Source organism: Diadema antillarum, unplaced genomic scaffold (assembly GCF_040938485.1).
Source record: "Diadema antillarum isolate AM-2024a unplaced genomic scaffold, OU_Dant_1.0 scf00000172, whole genome shotgun sequence".
NCBI lineage: Eukaryota > Metazoa > Echinodermata > Echinoidea > Diadematoida > Diadematidae > Diadema > Diadema antillarum.
In genome coordinates, this window is record NW_027271061.1 from 59991 (window position 1) to 81415 (window position 21425).

Genomic DNA, 21425 nt, shown 5'->3' on the forward strand with positions numbered 1-21425 from the left:
GTTTGGTCAAAGATGGGAACTAACTGACTATCATCATCAAATCCTTTTCTGTTTTGGGGGGTCACAGCGGGTTGGACGCCCTTACGGCCAGGTTTCCACTAGCTTCCTCGAGCTCAGCAGTTTGATGAGCAATTTGCGTGTTTGGGAATGACACACGAGGTCACCAAAGTCGTCAGAAAGAGGAGGTTTAAGAGACAAACGAAAACAAGACACGAGCCCTGAGGCTTTTGTTTGTGCTTCAACTTTCCATTTCTCTTTTGGTCTATTCCAATCCCCATGCCTACCCCCCCCCCCCCAAAAAAAAAGACAGAAGAAGATAAAAACTCCATGTACATTCTACATTGTACATGTATACACGTGCATGTGTGTTTGTGTGTGTGTGTGTGGGGGGGGGGGGGAGGGGGTCTTAGTGATTATTGCGTCCTATAGCTTTTGGGATCCGTGGGAATTTGTTTGCCCTACTGCGTTGCCTTTTGGTTCGTTATTTAGTAACATGTCTTCTAACTCCAGCGGAATTGTCTTCCCATCCCAGGGACACAAAAGGAAATTCTAGTTCTGATATTGAAACAACAGAAGCAAAACAGAAGCAACAAAATAGTGATATTGTAGGGAGTCAAGTGGAGATCGTACGTGGCCCTTCAGTTTTGACGAAGGCTTCAAAATTGGCTAATTTTAGCCGTTGGCTTTGTCCTCATAGATTGCAAGCCTGTCACTGTGGGTCAGTAAATAGGCCTACTTGAAAGATATCATTTGCTAAAACTGAAATGTTATGAAATATTGAGTGAATTTTCAAGTAATAAAATCAAAATAATATATTTTGCAAATTCATTTTTTTTTTTTAAAGATCAAATCATCCTGAATATGGGCTGTGCGTAAAAGAGGGAAAGGGAAGGTTAACGGCTGTTCATGACGCAGTTTCATCTTAAGTTATTCCTAGCATATATACAAGGCTTGGGATGGGAGAATCATTGTCGATACCCTCGTAGAGACTCGTCCTTTTCACTGTGATACTTAGGTCTGGGACATGTACCACTTCATCCTCACCAGCTACTGCTTGCCTGCAGCCTCTGCAGTGAGAGCCAGTGGCTCCAGCCGCTCTCTCCCTGCCTAGAGCCCCCGTGGCTGGCTAGGCCAGGGGAGATTGAGAGGGTAGGGGGAGGGTGTAGGCAAGGTGAGGAGGGAAGAGAGTGATCCTCTGGCTAGACAAGGCAATGAACTTTCAGGAGTTACTCCCTTTTTGCGGGCAATGAAAAAAATAAATAAACACATTTATTTGCTACCATTTACACACACCACACAAGGCAAATTATTGCAAGAGCTTAAAAATAAGATTAAGCTAGATTGATTTTCACATCGCGAGGTGTAGAGTGCAAGGTCTGAATTTTTTTCATGTCCACACACATAAGAATAAACAGTTTTCGCATAGAGTTCTAAAAATTGATATTTAAAAACCTTTCATTTTTGGTGTGTGTGAATGTGGGTCTTGTCCAGAATTCTTGGTCCGTTTGCCACCATCGTGTCCTATGAATCAATCTTTTCGTTTTGTTCATGTGGGACCAGTCAAAGAATTCTTATTCTGATTGTGGGATGGGAAGGTTCATGATTCATAGGATTTTGCTTTTCATTTTGAAGGTGTTCTGTATGATAGTATGATATAAGTGATATATTATGAATGCAAGATGGGGTATTTGTGTGTACGCTTATTTATCGGTGAATATGTTTGTGTGTGTCTTCTAAAGCAGTAGCAAATGATACACTTTTCTTGTTAGTTTTACTAAGTAACTACTACTTATTCTGTGACTGCTAAACTTTTTGCTTCTACATTTACAACGTCTTATGATTCTGCTACCTGTATTCTGCAGAAGTTAAAATTTCAGAACTTCCTTACTTTTAAAGGGGAAGGCTAGTAACTGATCAGTGGGAATCAGTGGAAATGCTGGGAGATGATTGTTCCAATCCTTATGGGATTCATTCAAGAGTTCATTGTATATCTATTGTTGTGTGAAAACGATTTGCTCCAGAACGGTCTCATATTCAAGTAATGTACAGATTAATGCTCCGTCACTGACCAGGGATGCTAACCTGGAAGCATTAAACTGCACATTACTTGAATATGAGACCATTCTGAAGCAAATCATTTTCACACAACAATAGATATACAATGAACTCTTGAATGAATCCCATAAGGATTGGAACAATCATCTCCCAGCATTTCCACTGATTCCCACTGATCAGTTACTAGCCTTCCCCTTTAATCCAAATTTTACCAAATTTTCACTGTTTTTGTGTTTGTCATGTTTTACTTTTTCTTTTCCAACTAACTTTTAACTGGCCCAGAATTTCCCTTTAATATGGACATACGACCTAGCAATTACTCCTGGTTTATCCCATGGGAATGTGATCATGTGATGGTTTTGGTAGAATCTCCGAGTGTTTGTGTGTGAACAGATGGGAGAGTATGATTCTACATTTTATTTCACTCTTTTTTGGGGTGGGGTGGTGGTCATGTGACTGCTATCAAGCCTTACATGGTTGAATGTTTGAGTGTTTGACAGATATTGATATGACCTAAGAACTTCTTCGCTATTAAACCTCACCAGTTGATGGTAAAGCCATTTTTGTTGGGGGGGGGGGGGCAGTTTTTACTTCTATCTTTTATTTTGTTTAGTCTTTGCTGTATGTTGCTGCATGGTTGTGACTCATAAAAGAGCACTTTCATCTAATTCATACGAGCACAGTATAGTCAAATTGTCTGTCGTCACTTCATCTTGGCTCGGAAGTAAGTGTTCAAATGTGGTTTGAGAAGGGATTTCACCTGCAAATAGCATCAGCGTTCCTGTGTATGTGGCTTAAAAGTCACCCAGAGTGTTTGGTACGTCAGGGGTCAGTCGGAAACATTGTGAGCTGCACACAAACATTAAAGTGTACCAATACTCTCAAGTATTATTTTTGCTATGCAATTTGTAGAATATACTTGAGACATGTCCTCTGCAAAATACTAGAATTTTTTTTTGTCACTCCGATTTTTATTTGTCAGGGTTTAAATGTAAATTCTAAAGAGTATACAAAAACCAAAAGCAACTTGAAATAGACTAGTCCATCACCCGATTCTTTCAATGAAAGGATCACTCCATCAATATTTTTTCCAGATACGTCTTGAACGATAGTGTTATGCAATGTGTGGGCACGATCAGCTAACTGATCGATATGTAATCTCAATGTTATTCGTAAAAACGGATGCGTGTAGCTAGAATGCACACACATCAGTACCGGCGCTTACGGAGCAGAACTTAAGCGCGTAGAGCACAAGTGCCAAATTGTTAGGGGCTATCACAGGTGAATTATTGCTGTTTTATGTGTATTCTAGCTGCACCCAAATTTGATTTCCAGGGTATTGGTACACTTTAAGCAGTGATTTTGCATTTTAGAAATTTCATATGAATGTGATATTTATGATTCAAGTAATGTTTGGCAAATGTCACACCTCTGTTGCATCTATGCTTGTCCTGCATATGGGAAATATTTTAACACTTTCCATTCAAAAAAAAAGATGATAATCCATACCATGGAATTTAAAGGGACTGTACAATACTGGTTGAGGTGAGGATTCAGCTTGTAACATGTTGTAAGATATTTAAAAACCACTCTATGAAATGTTAAAGAGCATACGATTTTAAGGGGAATCAAAAGTTTGTTTGATGAAAATCTGTTTTGAAATGACTGAGATATCTAAAAACAAGGTAAACAAAGAGATCCTAATAAAAGTCGTGGCCTGTCAATTTTATTAGGATCGCTTTTTTGGATATCTCAGCCATTTCAAGGCCAATTTCCATGAAATAAATGTTAAATCCTTCTTGAAATTACATGCTCTTTCATATTTCATATGAGGTATATCATTATCTCAGCAAAAAATGTTATAAACCTGAATCCTCACCTCAACCAGTACTGGACAGTCCCTTTAAGTGACTGCTGTATCAAATGCATTATTCATTTCCCCTCCTGCACGGGTTGCATTTTGTTATTATTATCATAAATCATACAAAAGAGGGATTAATTATTGTTTGTTTTGTGTGTTTTTTTTTTTCTTTCTTTGCTAGGCTGGTCCACAATCATTATCAGAGAGGGCGGGTATGCTGTCACAAGAACTCAACCCATCACAAGCCTATGGAGGTAACGTATTATGCCAACATGAACTCTTACCAGTCAGAAGGATTTGCATATATGTGAGCATTTTGTAGTCACAAAATGTGTAAGATAGTCAATAGTTGAAACCAATAAGTTCATTTTCAAAGTTGTTTGGATGTTTTGCAGTGTATTTAACTCAATAATGTTAATGAACATTAGGATTTTTTTTTCTTTTGTCTGAGATGCCTGAAATCTCAGGATCTTTTCAGTTTATTTTATTCTATCACTGACTGTGCTGGAATTTTACGAGCTTGACAGTGGCAGCATGTACATTGTAGGCCTATATGATCGTTCATGATGTTCTAGCTTGAATCATTCCATAATCAAACTATCATGCTCCAGAACCTTGAAATAGGAAATACTCAGAGATATTACAAAACATATCTGTGGATATGAAACAAAATAGTATTCACTAGATCTTGGGGTAGGCCTAATTTATTTTTTTCCTTTGTTTTTTGATGCCATATCATTATAATCTTTGAATGGTGAGGTATATGTTGGTCAAATTTTCATCAAAGCTTCATTAAAGTTTGCCTTTTTTAAATTGAACTGGGGTGATGTGTAACATTCCTCGTGGCAAAGCAGGTTTGGTTGGCAATACTATTCTTATTTAACATGAATTAACTCAACTGTAGTATGAATTACAAACAGGAAGAAAACCTATCCCCTTAACATCTGAATCTTTTGGCCCCCCCCCCCATATCCCCTCTCCCTCATAACCTTTGCCCCCTCCCCAAACAACACCCCCCCCCCCTTCTCAACTTCTTTCTACCCCCATCTTCAATGCCCCATCCTGCTCCCTCAAACTTCCTCTTGTAGTTGTACCCGATGACATCTCAACCTGTCTGCTTGTAACCAACCACCACATATGAAGCGGGATGTCCAAAGTTGTTTGGAGGGGTGGATTGTTTATTTGTGCTGTGTTTGAATTGAATCCCCTTCACCCACTGACAGATATCCTTATTTTTCTCAAAGCTGGTATTTCCTTAGTCTTCCGCCTTCTCTTACCCGCATCAGGTTTCAAGCCAACCTCTCCCTATAGTATGAATAAACTCAAGTTTGCAAATAAGCCATTCACCATCAGATAAAAGAAAGATTTTTCCTATCATCTACAACTTCAGGAGTAAACTTGAATCGTATGTTTTTGTGAAATGATTGCTGACTTTAAATGTCATCATCAACAATTCACAAAGTGTGTTTTGCTGATAAACAATTTCCGACTGAAGATAGCTCGGACAAAGTCTGGTCAAGTTGTTTCTGTAGATTAAAAAGAACTGCACTCCTGGTACTAGTACTACAAGTGTACTTCGTGTTGGCATGGTGTAACTGTTACTAAACAGAGACACCAGAATATGCGTGGCTCTGCCAAATGGTATGTGCACATTCATTATACAATGCGTAGGCCCTGTGTGTAGACCATAATGACACTTTGTACAGGGCAAGAAGTAGCGATACTACATTTCTGCTCTGCAGGAAACTTCACAGTTAGTAATAGTTCCGTTTCTCAGTTCCTTGTGCAAACTTTGAAAGGCGCACGTTCAGGACGCAGGATTCTTGTAGATAAACAGGAATGTACATGGGTAGTGTGACAACGAAATACTTGAAAAGCGTACATGTGAATGAAAAATAGATCCATATGGAATTCCCTGGATGTCACATAATTGCAGAGAACATTTCTCCTGTAATGTAAATGAACTCCCCTGTGTCTGTCAGACTTGGAAAGATACTCAAAGTCTTTTGAGTCTTCTGGATTTCCTCAGTCTTCAAGAATTTAGTTTTGACTTGCATGTATATTTATGAATGCAAAGTTCAGACAGAAATTTGCCTGACTGCAATGCAAGCAATTCACTGAAATTATGTTTATATATTTTAGTAGCCAAAAAAAAAAAAGACCCAAAATATCTTGAACTTTTCGAAAGGTATGATGGTGAGCAAGATTTGTTTTCTTTACTGTTTCTGTGGTAGGGACTTTGGACAGTGTGTATAATGCTGTTGGGTTTCCTGTGCAAATCGGCACGCAAAGCTCACAACGGGTTACTAAGTAATCACTGTAAGGGTAGGCCTATAAGAAAAGTGAAATTGTTCTTGAGAATTTTATGCTGCATAATCGGTCAATCACTTTTCTGGACAAATTTTCTTGAGCTGAAATGGGAAATGAAGATTGCTGTCTACTAAGTAGAAGACCAATAGAGCACAGTGGAAGAAGGGTGCATAGTGATAGCCAGTGTGCTTTGTTCTGACGGTCACCCCACCACCATCACCCTCCCCACCCCCACCCCTTTATCCTCCCTGTCCTCTAGCTACCCCCAGCGTTTCTCTCTCCTCTCAGGGACAGAAGCCGACAAGGGTATAGCATTCAATCCATTCGCTCCACCCACCGCCTGCACTCAATTTACACCCAAGGTTTAGGGGGGAGGGGAGGAGGAGAGTTTGGTGGTGGGGAGGGGGAAGGGGAATAGGGTGACTTATGAGGACTAGATCTGATGTGGATGAATTTCACAGTCATTGTTATGTGTAGAAAATATTGATTAAAAAAGAATTATAAATTAGCTCCAGATGATTGTTTGGGTATAATTTCATACAGCTACATATAAGAACAACATAAATTTTATCTTTGCATTGTGAGTGCATTGTACCCGGTAGATGTGGTACTCTTTGACTATTTCATTCCATTTTTGTGACAGTCTTCTACCATGAGCAAATTTTGCCATCGTTTCCACAGTCGGCTCTAATTTCCTCTTACCCCGACCCCTCCCTTCCCCAACTTCCTCTCCCACCCTTCCTCTCCCCCTTCCTGAAAAATGGAAGCATCCTCCCCCCCACCCCACCCCCACCCCCAAAGAACACAGTCTTTCTATCCGCAGGGTATGGAATGAAGGTCATCTTCTTTCCTTCACATTTATTTACACCCCCCCCCCCCCCCCACACACACACACACACACACATGCTCATTCACCAAAAAGACAATAAAAGTGACAAAGAAAAAAAAATATGAGAGCTACCTTTTAAAGGGACGGATGGCTGGGCAGTCATTATTAAAGATAACTTCAAATGCTCAATGCAGTATGTGCTCAGATTTTTTTTCTGCTCTTGACACTGCTGACATGGAGGTAAAGATAGGTGGGACAGATTTTATCAAGATTGAAACAAACCAAAAAATTACGGGTCCTAAATGGTGCGTGTCATGATGGGGGAAATATATACAGCAAAGAACCAGGTATATCTTATGGCTAGAAATTAAGAGATTTTGTATCATATTTGGTATTTTGAGCAAAACAGAACAGTATGAATAGTTTAGGAATGATTAATTTAACCATAAGATCTTCTGCTGTTTTAGGAAGCAAGATATCTTTTTAGAAGACTAAATGTCTAGTGAATTCAGATAAGTTCCTATCTTAAAGTGGTATGTGTTCTGTAATTATGATATAATGTGAAAGCTTTAGAAAAAAAAAAACATTAGGGCATAGCGGTTGGTTTCTTGATCATGCCTTGCCCTGTGTTTCTGTGCTGCTGGATTCGTTGTTTGGGAGATACCTTCATGATCTGCGGAGGTTTTACGGTGGAAGCCGACTCAAACTGCTTCCAGATTTCCAGCGCTGTCTGCTGATGACTTGCAAAGCTCGTAGAGCGCGTGGCTTTCTTCTCTGACAAATTGATCAGGCATGGGTTTGGCCGCCTCGCTGACAAACTTTGACATAGGTGGGACTAAGCTTGTCAGATGAAGGCAGGCCCTTTCACTAATGCGACTTACTCCTTGTTTACAACTTTTTCTCCTTCAGAAATCTCTCATGGTTTTATTCCCCGTCCTCACATATTATCCCTTTTCATTTCCCCAGGAGCCCTGTCTTAAACATTCTGGGTCATTCTGGGTTAACTTTTAATATTTTAAATCATAGTGATTTGTAAATATTTTCTGAGAAGTTCATGATTGATCTCTGAGTGTTTCACATTGACTAGATTGATAAAATGAAGGAATTTGAATATTTCTATACAGTAATAGTTCTTGACTTCATGTTTGGATTTTAGAAACAGATACAAGAATATGTCAATGTAATTATCTTGTCTGTCAGTTTCGGATATTAATGACTTCACACTTTAATTTTCATGGAGATATGATCATTACTGTAATTACTTTTTTCCGCAAGTTGCACACAGAGAAACATAAGAGTGTGGCCAGAATCGTGGCATGACAACTAATTTTTCTTTCATAATCTGGTCAGCTAGCAAGAGCTCCAGAGAGAGAGAGAAAAAAAATTGAATGTACTATTGCGATCTGCAGCATCGTGAAGAACACGACAGATCATTTCTGCCTAATCACAGACTCAAATAACCAAACTTTCCGGGGATGATCTTCAGGGGGTTGAAGTAATTCTGCAAGTCATGGTAAAAATATGTCTCGGGAATACACTATTTCATTCTTTCAGTGATGAAGAGGGAGGGATAAGGGAACTGCTATTACATTCCCCCTTCCCCTTCGACTTTCCTTGGAGACAAAGATATTAACTTTCATGCTCAGTTTAACATATTCTCACAATGTAAGAAGCAGTTTTGTGGACTTTTGAGGTAGGAAATTTGTAGCAGTTCGTTAATTGTTGTTTTGTAGTGTAGTTTTGTTTTATGATATGTATAAAACTAAGAAGTGAATTTCCCTTGGTATTGAGCTGGACAATCAAAATAACTTCAGGTCATGATTCAGGTCAGTCAACCATCTTCCTGCCGTTTTCCCAGATCCCTTCTTTTTCTCCCCTCTCTTCTTCCCTGTCTTCTTTTATTTTGTTTTCTTACTTTACTCCATACCTCCCTTCTTCTCCTGTGACTGTGAAAATGTGCAACAGAGAGATTCCTTGCTTCTGGAGTAAGAACAAGAGGGAGCAAAAATTAGGATCCCGCCGTGCAAGCTGGGCTAATTTGAGCTAATTTCTCCCTCCCTGCAAGACGGCGGCACAGCACGCCGAGTCCTGCCGAAACGGGAGCGAGGATTTCTCGTGGCGTGCGCTCCTCAGTGAAGCGCCGTTGTCCTCCTCCTCTTCCCACCAGTGTTGCTACGGCAACAGGAGCCAGACATCTCGCATCCTTTTTGTGATGCACACACCCACCATGAACAAGGAATATTTCAGCTTGCTCTTGAGCTAGAATTGCCTAAGATATCTTCTGATGAGATAAAAGCCTTTGACCCTCATAATATTCCAACAGATATTTTCTTCTCGTGGTCCTATTGGGCAAGCAGGCGAAAATGTTATCATATTACTTGCCAAATAGCATTACAAGGAGGCCTTCCATTACATAGTCTTCCAGCTTCATTCAAGATGTATTAATGTCTATGTATTGGGAGAGTCACCTGTTGATCAGTAAGATAGAAAGATGTTTTCATCCCTTTATTTGTACTTTAGTGATTGCTGGATTTGCTGAAAAATACAATATTTCAGATGCTCAAAATTGTAGTGGTTAACATTCATCCCATGCTAGGTAAACCTACACCATTTCTGTTCCATTTTTCACTGAAATCAGTTTTATTTGTATAATCAAGTTTGTGTACAATATTGCAAATGAAGCAGAAACATTTGAAGGTTCACAATTTTCTCAGTTTCTGCCAAAGTTGAAAATGTAAAAAATTTATCCTTGTATTAAAACAAACAAACAAGCAAACAAACAAACAAACAAACAAACAAACAAACAAGCAAGAATGATATGAGATTGTTGCAGAGTACAAGAAATGTAGTGATTGCCCAAGTCTGCCCTTCGTTCTCTGCACGACTGTGCTATTTACTACTAGTAATAAACTGTAGGATCATCTGTAGTTTGACCATACCTTACAGCACTGTGACCCCAGTTACCAGAGAAAAATATACAATTTGAACATACTGAATAACAGAAAAACAAACCATTTATTGTCAGGAGTCCAGATTTCATCTAGACGTTCAAATCTAAACAACTAAATCCGGATGAGCATTACACATCATAATGTCTGTCCGTGCCTTTCCTACACACAAGATACGGTAGAAATAAAAATTGGCCATATCACATCCTAGCATATTTCCTACTCTTCTCTGTCCTGTATTTCCGTATAGTAGAGCTGACTAGCACCAGGGGTATCACTTGCGGGGATGTCAACATTGTAATTGTGGTTGTTTTAATTTGTCTGTTTGCAGACTTTTTTGGGGGGAGGGTTCTCTCGGACAAAATTGCAGCAGGGAATCTTTTCTTTGTCTTTGAGTTCTCATTTAGTCACATGTGGCATATTTCCCCAGGCCTTTAAGAGCTGTTTATACTATAGCCAGATTTATTTTCTTGGTAAGCGTACATTTGTCGGAAAGATTTAGGAAGCGATGAATTAAGTCACAGATTTGAAATTAGGGTTTTGAAGAAGAGTTGAGGGGAGGGTTTGAGGGTTTGACTCTCTGTACCATTGGGTCATTCATAGAGTGTATATATGAATAAAGTTTCAAATTAATAAATTCCACCCCTCCCCACCAGTCCCCGGGGCTGTCTGTGCCATCTGGAAGATACTTGCTATGTATGTGGATTTCATTATCAATAAATTTAGCCCAGTTTCCGAGATTTGCGCTGAGCTGCACGCTCTGCTAGGAATGGGAAAGAGGGCAGTGATGGGGGAAGAGGTGATCACAGGACCGGTATTCTTCTGTGTGGGTGGGATGAAGAAAGAAGACAAAACAAGACTTAAAGCTGCACTCCCTCAATTTGCGCTATGAGGCTCCAATTATTTCCAGCTCAGCTGCTCACGGTGGCAGTCCCCTGGATTCATTTATCTTTATCTGTTTACCAGAAAAATACCTACTATATATTGATCCTATTTACATGTTTTGTGTATGTTTATTGCACAATATTATTGCTTATGCTTGTGTATTTGTGTGATGATTTGTTATCATTTTAATTACTGCATTTGCTATTCTTTATATCCTTGAAATTTTACACCGAATTTGTATTTGATTGAATGTAGAAATATACCAAACCAAAACCCAGAGCCCCTAAGACAAAAAACAAAGCAAAACAAAACAAAACAAAACAAACCAAATCAAAACAAAACAAAAAAACCTGCCATGTGATGTCATGGAGAGGACTTTTTGTAATGCTCAAGTTGTGTTGAATTTTTTTTTTTTTTTTTGCTTTTTCACAGATTATTTTTTGAAAATACCAGTGTATCTGCCTGCATTTTTTTCTATGTGACATCATAGATTTGAATGTTGCAACAAAGGAATGCCTCATTTGAATAGTTTTCCAATGAAAAGAAGGAACAATACATCACAGTATCGTATCTTTATATTGTCATTTGGATTACTACTGAAATTGAGAATCTCCTATGGAATGAGAATAGTTGTCTTGTTGGATTTCTTATTATGTATTTATTGATATTCTGAAATTATCTGTGAGCATTTGTTGTTGTTGTTGTTCATGTGACATTATCTGAGTAGCGTAATTTTCACCTAAACAATAAAAGAAATGTTAATGTAAGTTTCCATTTCATATTCCGATGGGGATGGTGATAAACAAATCAAAAGGTTTGCTGGATGCTATGCAGTTGGTAAAAACCCATTGCAGTGTAAGAGTGCATGTTAAAGGGATGGTGACCAGTATCGGTGGAGGCAAGGATTAGGCTTTTAACTTTTTGTTAGAAAGCAAGAAACCACCTTTGAAATAGTACAGAGCATACCATTCTAAGACGAATTCAAAGTTTATTTGATGAAAATCGGTTTTGGAATGGCTGAGACATCCAAAAACAGAGTAAAAAAAAAGCGATCATAATAAGAGATGGGTCCCACCTTTTATTAGGATTGCTCTATTTTGCATATCTTGGCCATTTCAAAACCAATTTTCATCAAATAAATGTTGAATTCCTCTTGGAATTACATGCCCTTTCATATTTCATTAGAGGTTTCTCATTATCTCACCTAAAAATGTTAGAAACCTGAAGTTAGGTCTCAACCAAAACTATACGATACCTTAAACTAGTATTTACATCAAAGTATGCACCATTGAAAACAAGATATGTATATAAATCCTAATTCAGCAGAAGGTTGAAAAATTCAAAATGTCATAATGGAACAGAATAACAAGTAAAAAAAAAAAAGAAAAAGTTTATAGCCAGCTCTATGGGGGTATGCTGTCCCACTAGTTTAATTTGAAAGATAACACTTAAGTGAGTATTTGAGAGAGCCTGAAAAAGGGGGGATTTTACCTTTAAGGAGAGCCTCCATCGCGGTCAACCAGATGACTCCCAGGTGCTAGATCTCAGTCAGATCTCACTGGCATTTGTAGAAACATTTTCCTCCCGTCCCGCGCTCTCCGGAACACAGGATATGTTTTTGAATTTATGCAATATGCCGAAATGGAGTTATATCCTGTCACCTCGTCCCACTGATGCTGCCCCCCCCCCCTTTTCCCCCACCCCTCTCTAGCGGCTCTCCAGGATAAAGAGAAATAGGGAGAGAAAGAGAAAGAGATACCCTCAAACAACATGTTATTCATTGAAGTCAAAATATACGGAGATATCCCCCAGCAACCCCCTCCCAGTTTCTTCTCTGTCTGTCTTTGTTTGTTTGTCAGTCTCTCTGTCTGTCTTTATCCGTGTCAGTGGTGCAAGGTATAAATATATTATAACTCAGAGATGAATTGTGATTTACTTCACAGTATATGGTCTTACATTTTGTATCAGTATTAATTAATATCCTCTATCCCCCCCCCCCCCCAAAAACCAAAAACCAAAAATAATAAAAGGGGGGAGGGGCAGTTTGGTATCCCATGTCAGAAAGAAATACCATTGACCCCGACCAAAAGAAGAAGGCTAGTCATTGCATCAAAGGAAAGCTGAAGCACATGAACTGTGGAAAGAAAAGATGAATAGGTCCAATATTTTGGAAGTAAATAGGTTTGTCAAAATCAACACATAACAATTGAAAAGCACTTGAAATGCCCCCATTACCTTCCTTTGTTGTTTTGTTTTATTACATGCAGTCCAGTTCTAATGAAATATTTTGTTTTACCAGCAAAAAACTAAAACAAAAAGAAAAAAAAAAACAGAAAAGTGTATATCTGTAGAAATTGTGAAATCAGTCCTCTCTATTGTATGGTGCCTATCTCCTGTACATTCAGAATGGTGTTTGATCATCAAGAAAATAAAAGGACCAACAATTGCCACAGCTTTCTTTCATTTCCTTCCAAAAATGAATCTTTTAGCCCATGTATATTATTTTAGTGGGGGAGTTGTTATATAGGCCTAATTGTTTTTGTTCTTCATGCAGTATTCCTCATCAAAACTTTATATCATTTTATAAAATGGGTTTAAGAATGTAGCCAATAGGAAGCGCTGAAATGAGTGACGTGTGCTTTGGTTACTCAGTCCCATTGCACTGCGTGTTAAATCCTATTGCCGATCATCTGTGCGCTCGGCGGCTCCTTTGAATTGCATGCATACGTGCTGTCAATCCTGTAAACAACTTCTAGTTCGAACTGCCGGCCGGCCTTCCCTTGTGCATAAAACGGTGTGTGGCGTACGTATCATACGTACACAGTGTACAGTAGACCAAGCGTTGTGGGACCGGACGCGTACATGGAGTCACTCTGAAGGGCAAATCCAACGATTTAGCAGGTTAATTCTCACGCCGTTTTCAGAGTATGTTGTCTAGTAGGCCTATATGAGGAGTCTATATCAAGTCTTTAAGGTAAAGGGTGCATATTCTATGTAAAATAAGTAAGTTTTCATGCGGGAACTTATGTGTCCGGAAACCCAACCCCCAATCATACTTATACTGTATGTGCGGGATTTCCGAGTGCGACGTGCGTAAATGTTTGGGACGAACATCTTCGGACGTCTTGACCCACGAAGGTACGTGAAAAACGCTGAAAAATGCTGTTAGTTTTCGAATTTTCGACCCATTTTATAAAACAAATGATGCACAGGATTATTTCGTGGCGTTAGTGGAGGCGTAGCTCACTCTCGGGTATTTACAATGTAGTGCAACATGCACTCGGCTTCGCCTCGTGCATGTTTCACAATTGTAAATACCCTCGAGTGCACTATACACCTACACTAACGCACTCTATCCTGTGCATCATTTGTATAATAATCCAACTCTTTGTTTATGAGGTAAAAGTTATTTTATGCAGGATTTCTTCTAGACTTAATCCAAACTTGACACACGCATTCTTTCAAGAGGTTCTTTAAACCTTTTAAATCCAGTAAAACTTGACAGAACAACACATTTCTGTGTGTCTGTCTGTCCTTCTGTTTGTCTGTATGTGTATATTTTTGTCTCTTTGGATCTGATTTGTGATGTTTAGTCTGTCATGAATTTGTTTGGGGGAAAATGCGGTGTTCCTTCGCCTCCTTTCATCTTCTCTCTTTATCATGTTCTCTCACCTTACCAGAAGTCAGTTTGAAACCCTTCTTCGCAGGTTTTTAAAGTTCTCAAAAAAAAAATTCAGCAGTCGGTGGCAGGCATAAACTGTTGGTAATTTTAGCAACCACCAGGGGGTGAATTTTCATAGCAGGTTTTGGCCTGGGCGAGGTGTTCTAGCTGGCTTGACATGAGCTCATTTGTGACGAGTTCCAGAAGAATCAAAATCTTCCCTCTCCCTATCCTTGCATTGTGGCCCTCCGTGGCTTACTTTTCCTGTGCCTCGCCGTACAAATATAGAACGGTATGGATGCTGTGGTCGTGTTCTCCAAGTTGTATGAAATTGATATTCGGTTTAAAGGGATCGTATAGTTTTGGTTGAGACCTAATTTCAGGTTTCTGACATTATCTGGTGAAATAATGAGAAACCTCTTATGAAATATGAAAGAGCACGTGATTCCATGAGGAATTCAACATTTATTTGATGAAAATTGTTTTTAGAATGGCTGAGATATCCAAAACAGAGCGATTCTAATAAAGTGTGGGACCCACACTTTAGTACCATTGCTTTGTTTTCCTTTGTTTTTGGATGTTTCAGTCATGACAAACCCGATTTTCATCAAATAAACTTTGAATTCCTCTTAAAATGGTATGCTCTGTACTATTTCATAAGTGTTTTCTTGGTATCTTGCAAAAACTTAGAAGCCCAGTTCTCGTCTCCACCAATACTGTACTATCCGTTTAAAGTCACTTATCAAAGAAATGATAATAGTTTTTCAAATCCATTGCTTTTCACGAAAGAAAGCTAGTAATACCTGTCTCTGTCTTCAGATACTTAGGCTATACAGTACTTCTCATCAAAGTAACTTTAGTACCAAATACTGAAAAACGAGGAATGTTCGTATGCAATTTAAACTTCGCAAATTTGGCGAGGGCCAGGATTCACGAAATTGGAATGAACGCAAAAGTTGTCTATATTATGTGCACTTATTATATGCCAGTGGTGATTCACAAAACATTTCATGCCGCGAAAAAGAATTTTGGCTCCAATTCACGAAAATTTCATGTCGCAAATATATCATGTTTTACATTATGGGTTACTGGGCAAAGAAGAAACCCTGCTCAAATAAAAAAACAAAACAAAACAAAACAAAAACAATCAAAATCAAGATGTCTCATGCTGTAGAACGAAGAATGTTCGCGTGCATTTTAATTTCGCGAATTTCGCAAGGGCCAGGATTCATGAAATCAAAATGCTGTGAAAGTTCTTGTCTACACTATGCACTTAATGCAAGCGGTGATTCGCAAAAATTTCATGCCGCGAAAAAGGATGTTGGCTCCAATTCGCAAAAAAATTTCATGCTGCGAATATGTCATGTTTTACATTATGGGCTACCAGGCAAAGAAGAAAGAAGAAACAAAAACAAAAAAAAAAAAAAAAAAAAATCAAAAGTAAGTTGTCTCCTATAGTTGGCATACTTAGTGGATAACTTCCGCTTCAGATAATATGATGTAAAAGCTGTCACACTGGGGGCCGAATTCATATCTTGGACAAAAAGGTTACCTGTCTGGGTTGGTCAACAGCTGACCACTATGCCTACATCCTTCGCGTGACTGACCATTCCAGAAAAAAAAGGAATGTATAGAAAGAAAACAAAAGAGAAAGAGATGTATGACTTGGAATAAATCAGGGCAAAAGTTTTACCTGGGACAAGGATTAACAAGTTGTGTAATAATGTAATGAGGATAACTGAGCAGTAAACCACAAACAGGATGTTGGAAAATGAATGGCCTCCAAAGAACGATGTGGGGGGGGGGGGGGGGGAGGAGGTTATCACTGAGGTGACATGTATTGATGCGAAAGATTTGATCATTTTCAGGGGCTTTTCTTTTCTAGCGAAGAGAGAATGCAATGCAGATGAATGTAACAGTATTTGTTCAGAAAGACTTGACATGCATGGTATCTCATTGTAAATGTTTTTTTTTCCTTTTTTGCACAAAGTAAATACCTCACTCTCACCTGAATTATAAAGGGGAGCCCTTTTATCAAAAGGCCAGAATTCATATATTTAGTGCCACTGAACGGTAAGATTTTTCTCTCGTGGCTGACGCACAGAAGGCATGGGTGTTTGTTGTGATCATAAGGTGAGCATTAAAGGCATAATTTACCATTTGCAGATGAAACAAAAACCCAGCATTAGTGCTTTAAAATAGTTCCAAAATGCGAGTTTTGGATAGAAACAACCACTGTAAAAATTCGAATCCGTATAATCAATGTTAAGTATTATTACAATGAAATACACAAAATGTGAACAATAGTTATAATAGGAATGCTTCCAGATTAAACCGTCTACAGTTACGGTTTATTGAGAAAAATACTGATATATCTCCTTATATTTTAGGCTTTATTGCGAACATTTTAAATGATAGGATGTTTTGTGATACAACAGACCTACACATATGCATCAAATGTGATATCTTACACATTTTTGAAATCACTGCTCCCAAGGGTAAACTGGACCTTTAATATTGACTATTTCTCTTTTTCCTTTTGCACTGTACGAGAAGGGATTTTCAAGCTTTTTTGTGAGGGGGGCGGCAGTCTACGGCATTACAAATCGTAGAAGAGGGATCTATCATACCATGTTGCACATATTGTGGAGCTGTTGTGGCCCTGTGGTAGGGACCATGGATTATCCACTCTGAGGTCCGTGGTTCAAGTCCCTGAGTAGCAGCGGGTGTGTCCTTTTCAAGGCAAAGCACTTAACCTTCAATGTCTGTTTTTGGAGGGGACTTTCAGCCAACAGCGGCTTGATTACAAAAATCTACTACTTCCTGAAAGGCCACGTAAAGCATAATTCAGTGCATTTCGATTTGATGTTATCACAGAAACCAAGTGCGTAATATGTTTGCTTATTTATTCATTTATTCATTTATCTTTTTTTTTAATGCTGAGTTCCCCTCAATTGCACTTTGGCATAGGTAGGTGTTGTACATGCATCAGTAGCTTGAAACATTTCATTTTTATTACACCAGAGTGATGTAGTGACAGAAAGTGGATTACGATAGAAGCGATCGGTTTTTCTGGATTAATGGAAGGCACGAAATTCAGCTGCTTACAGCCGACTTCTGTTTGCGACCCCCCACAGTGATATTACAAAAATTGAGGGCAGGGTGTAGGCAGGGTGTTCTTGCACGTTACATATACTACGAGCTTTTCTGAGCCGTCTGGACTGTAAACTCTCGTGACATTTCCACAAGACGAATTGAGATGTAATGGAGTGTGGGCAAGGAAGTTAGCGGCAGTCCCAACCCACGACGACGGGGGTTGGGAATGAGCTCTTACCTCACGTCGTCTTTTTTTTTTTTTTTTCCAGCCAAACAGATTCCATTTTCATGGAGAGAATTACAATTTTGGATTGGCATAATGTTTGTATGCAATATTCTCCTGAAAGATAGGGATAATTCACCTTTCTGTCTTTGTAATTGTATAGTCGTGAAGGGTGATCGATGTGGAACTTACAGGGGAATTCCGGATCAGTAAAAATTTCATCTGAAAAGGAAGAGTGAATTTTTTTTTTTTATCACGACAGTAAAAATTTGATGAAAATTGGTTAAAAATTAGGGAAATTATGACATTTTGACATTTGCTTATTTTTGCCAACAGTTCTGGAGCAGTTGATATGAATATTCAAATGAGTGAGCTTATGATGTCATCCCCTCACAATTTTTCATTGATTGTGTTAAAAAAATGTAAAAGAATCATTTTTCTGCTGTAAAAGTATAAACATAATGTTATTCCTTTGCTGAATAACTTCAAAGTAATGAGATTAGTCAGATATATATTAGGATTTGAGACTAGGGCATAAATGCATGTGCACAAAAAACTGTGAATTTCAATATTTTGTGTACAAACTGTATGGCAAGTAGTGAGGGTATGACATCGTCACTTCACTCATTGCATATTGGTATGGACTGTTTGAGAACTGTTTTGTGAAGAAATTAGCGAAACTTTACAATTTCATAAGTTCCTTAATCTTTATGCGATTTGATAAGATTTTCACTGTTGTGCATATAAAATTTTACTCTGTCATTCGAGACAAACTTTTAGCCGGTCTGAATTCTCCTTAAAGAGTGATATAGAGGGTGACATGTAGCATGATGAACTGCTAGGGTTGTCATCAAATGAATTATTCATGATGGATGAGGGATCCGATTCACTGTAGTAGTGTCTTGTAAAGTGGATAAGAAAGGGAAACGAATCGGGCTGGATGTTGAAACCGAGTTCCTGGGAGAGTTGCTGAATGCCCCGATAATCTGTGATCCTCACCCGAGGGTTGACGTCGAAGCTTGATACAGGATTTAGCCACAGTCTTAATACAGTCGGGGACTAAGGAGATCGTCGAGGATTTTAACGCTGAAAATTGGCTATAATAACTTCACTCAGAATCGGCAAAATTTTACCGGGGAAGGCCGGTTGGTTGCCATTCATGGCATTCATCTTCTCATCTGTATGTGTGCGTTTGTGTGACATACATGTACGAGCGTGTCCGTATATTTGTTGCTTTGTCTGGTGGGTTTGCGTGTGTCGCGTGGACACTCTAGACTCGAGTGAGCGAGAGTGATTTGGCACTTCACTTCCCGTCCTCCCCGAATATGGAGGAAGAGGGGGGAACGTGAAGCAGTGTAGGTTTACTGTGGCAACAAGCTGTAAAATAGATGCTTCCTTGTGAAGGAAACATGCTTCAGATCAAACCTTGGGCTGCGGTTGACCCCATTGACTTCTGGATACATGTATTCTTTTTTTTTTCCCCTATTCCATTCTACCACACACACACACCACTCCAACAGCTACAGAAAACAGCAATGACACGCTGTACCTTAACCTTCATAGAATTTGAAACGACCTTTATTTCAGTAGTGCAGATTCTGGTAGAAGTGCAAAATTTCTAATCTACCAAAGGTTTCATAAAACAACAACGACAACACTGTTTTATATAACCGTGGCTCAATTTAAACCAAAAAATAATGATTTACAAACTTTTCTCACGTGAGCTATGTAATGGATAGCTGCCAAGTCACCCTGATTCTGCGATCCCTGAGAACTTTGAATATTTCGTCATGACTGGAAAAAGAAAATATAAGAATTTCCCTGACTCAGGTATTATTTTGGCCTATTTATATTGTACAGTGTATGTAACATGTAAGCATCTGCCTGATTTCTCTGTGAAATCCCCTGATTTCGATGGGATGTTGGCAGCCATGGCTAATGACATGTTCAACTCAGTTTTAAGAATAAATGAATAGATAAATAAAACTAAAGCAAATGTTTATTTAAATTATGCTGCCTCTAAAACTTTATTTAGACTCTTAAAAAAACTGAGTACCACCATACTAGTAGCCATCCCTGTGTTGCATACCATAAATGCTACTCTGCAGCTCAGATGTTGTAAACTGAATTACATAGATTCATAGTTCTTCTGTAATTAGGTACATCATTATGAATGAGATAGCACAGCTTTTCAGACGTGTAACCTCGTTTGCTTGTATCGTCTGCGGAACAGACTCAAAATGAAGTTGGCAGTGATTGCTGCATTTTATTCATTGACGCCAAGGCGACATATGCATGACGAATCAAGGAGAGCTTTTTCAGATTTCTGGAAAGCCTAAGCTTCTATTCAAAATTGAAATGGGAAGGTGAACATGGGATTGTGCTGTTTGGTTAGAATCATGCATCCATGTCTGTGCTCTCATAGGCAAGCTTGATGGCGTGTGGAAAGCAAACACTTGATGAAATTTGGTATCTTGAATGAAGTGGAATTGCAGTAGAATGTTATGGCGGGAAGGCTCCCCTTTTGTGCAACTCATGTTGTTTTGTTTCAAAGGAATTGTATGTTGCATATATATGTTAGTATCAAGTAGGAGAAGAGTCTTAGTTTGAATTGTTAACAGATGTCTAGTTCTGTAGTTTGTGTCTCATTGGGTTCATTTTGGTTTCACTTATGATCATTACATATTATCAAGATTGAGATCCTCGATATATAAGACATTTGTATATAAGACAGATGTATCCTTCTATACTGTTACAAATTATTTTTCCATACTGATATATCCTTCTGCACTGTTACGAATTATTTTTCTCTATTTCTTGAAGTAAAATGATATTTTACATTTAAAAATGAATGTGTAGGTGAAATTGATTAATTCCTCCCACAAGGATGTTTCCATGAAAACTTTGGCTGCTATTAAGAAATGTATACATTTGATATGTATTCTGCATATGTAGTAAAGTTCTTCAAAGACATTTCCATCAGCTGGTATTGCACTGTGGTGTAAATGGACAAGTACTTTTTAATCAGCTCAAATTTCCTCACCAAGCACTTGTGATTTGTTTGTTTTACCACAGTCCATCACTGGTATACAACTCCTTGAATTTTACCAAAATATGTGATTTTTCTTTTAAATGCATACTTTTTGTACTTGGAATTCTTACTTGTGTACAATTGTAAGTACCAAGTATACTGCTCGAATCTCTTCTTATCTGTTGCTGCGGTGACTGAGAATAATCTATCTCTTATTGAGTTTCCTGGTCTTTGCCATTACCTGCCGCTGATCACATGGACACTGTGTCTCCTAGCTGCCTATCCTTCGGCTGCAGAACAGTGTGGTGATGGCGGTTTGTCTCCAGGCATTTCCTATGTTTCCTTTACTCAACGGGCAATCATGGGATCTTGTTTGAAATGGCAAAGCTCACATGTTCTGTGGAGTATGTGAAGAAGTATACCAAAATTTCCTGGAGACCAGTTTTGGTAATAGACTATCACACTCCAATCAAATAGTCGAATGACTTTAGCTTAGTAGACATTGGAGACCTTTCAAATTGAGAGG

At 38.6% G+C, this 21425-nt stretch overlaps 1 protein-coding gene across 1 annotated transcript in view; it reads left to right on the forward strand.

The window, feature by feature from the left end:
* LOC139722814 (uncharacterized) overlaps positions 1-21425 on the forward strand; it is a 56792-nt gene that overhangs the window by 17473 nt on the left and 17894 nt on the right. Inside the window, exon 4 of the mRNA XM_071634109.1 lies at positions 4098-4170. Within this exon, the coding sequence (XP_071490210.1) occupies positions 4098-4170 (73 nt within the window). The remainder of the gene's footprint in view (positions 1-4097; positions 4171-21425) is intronic.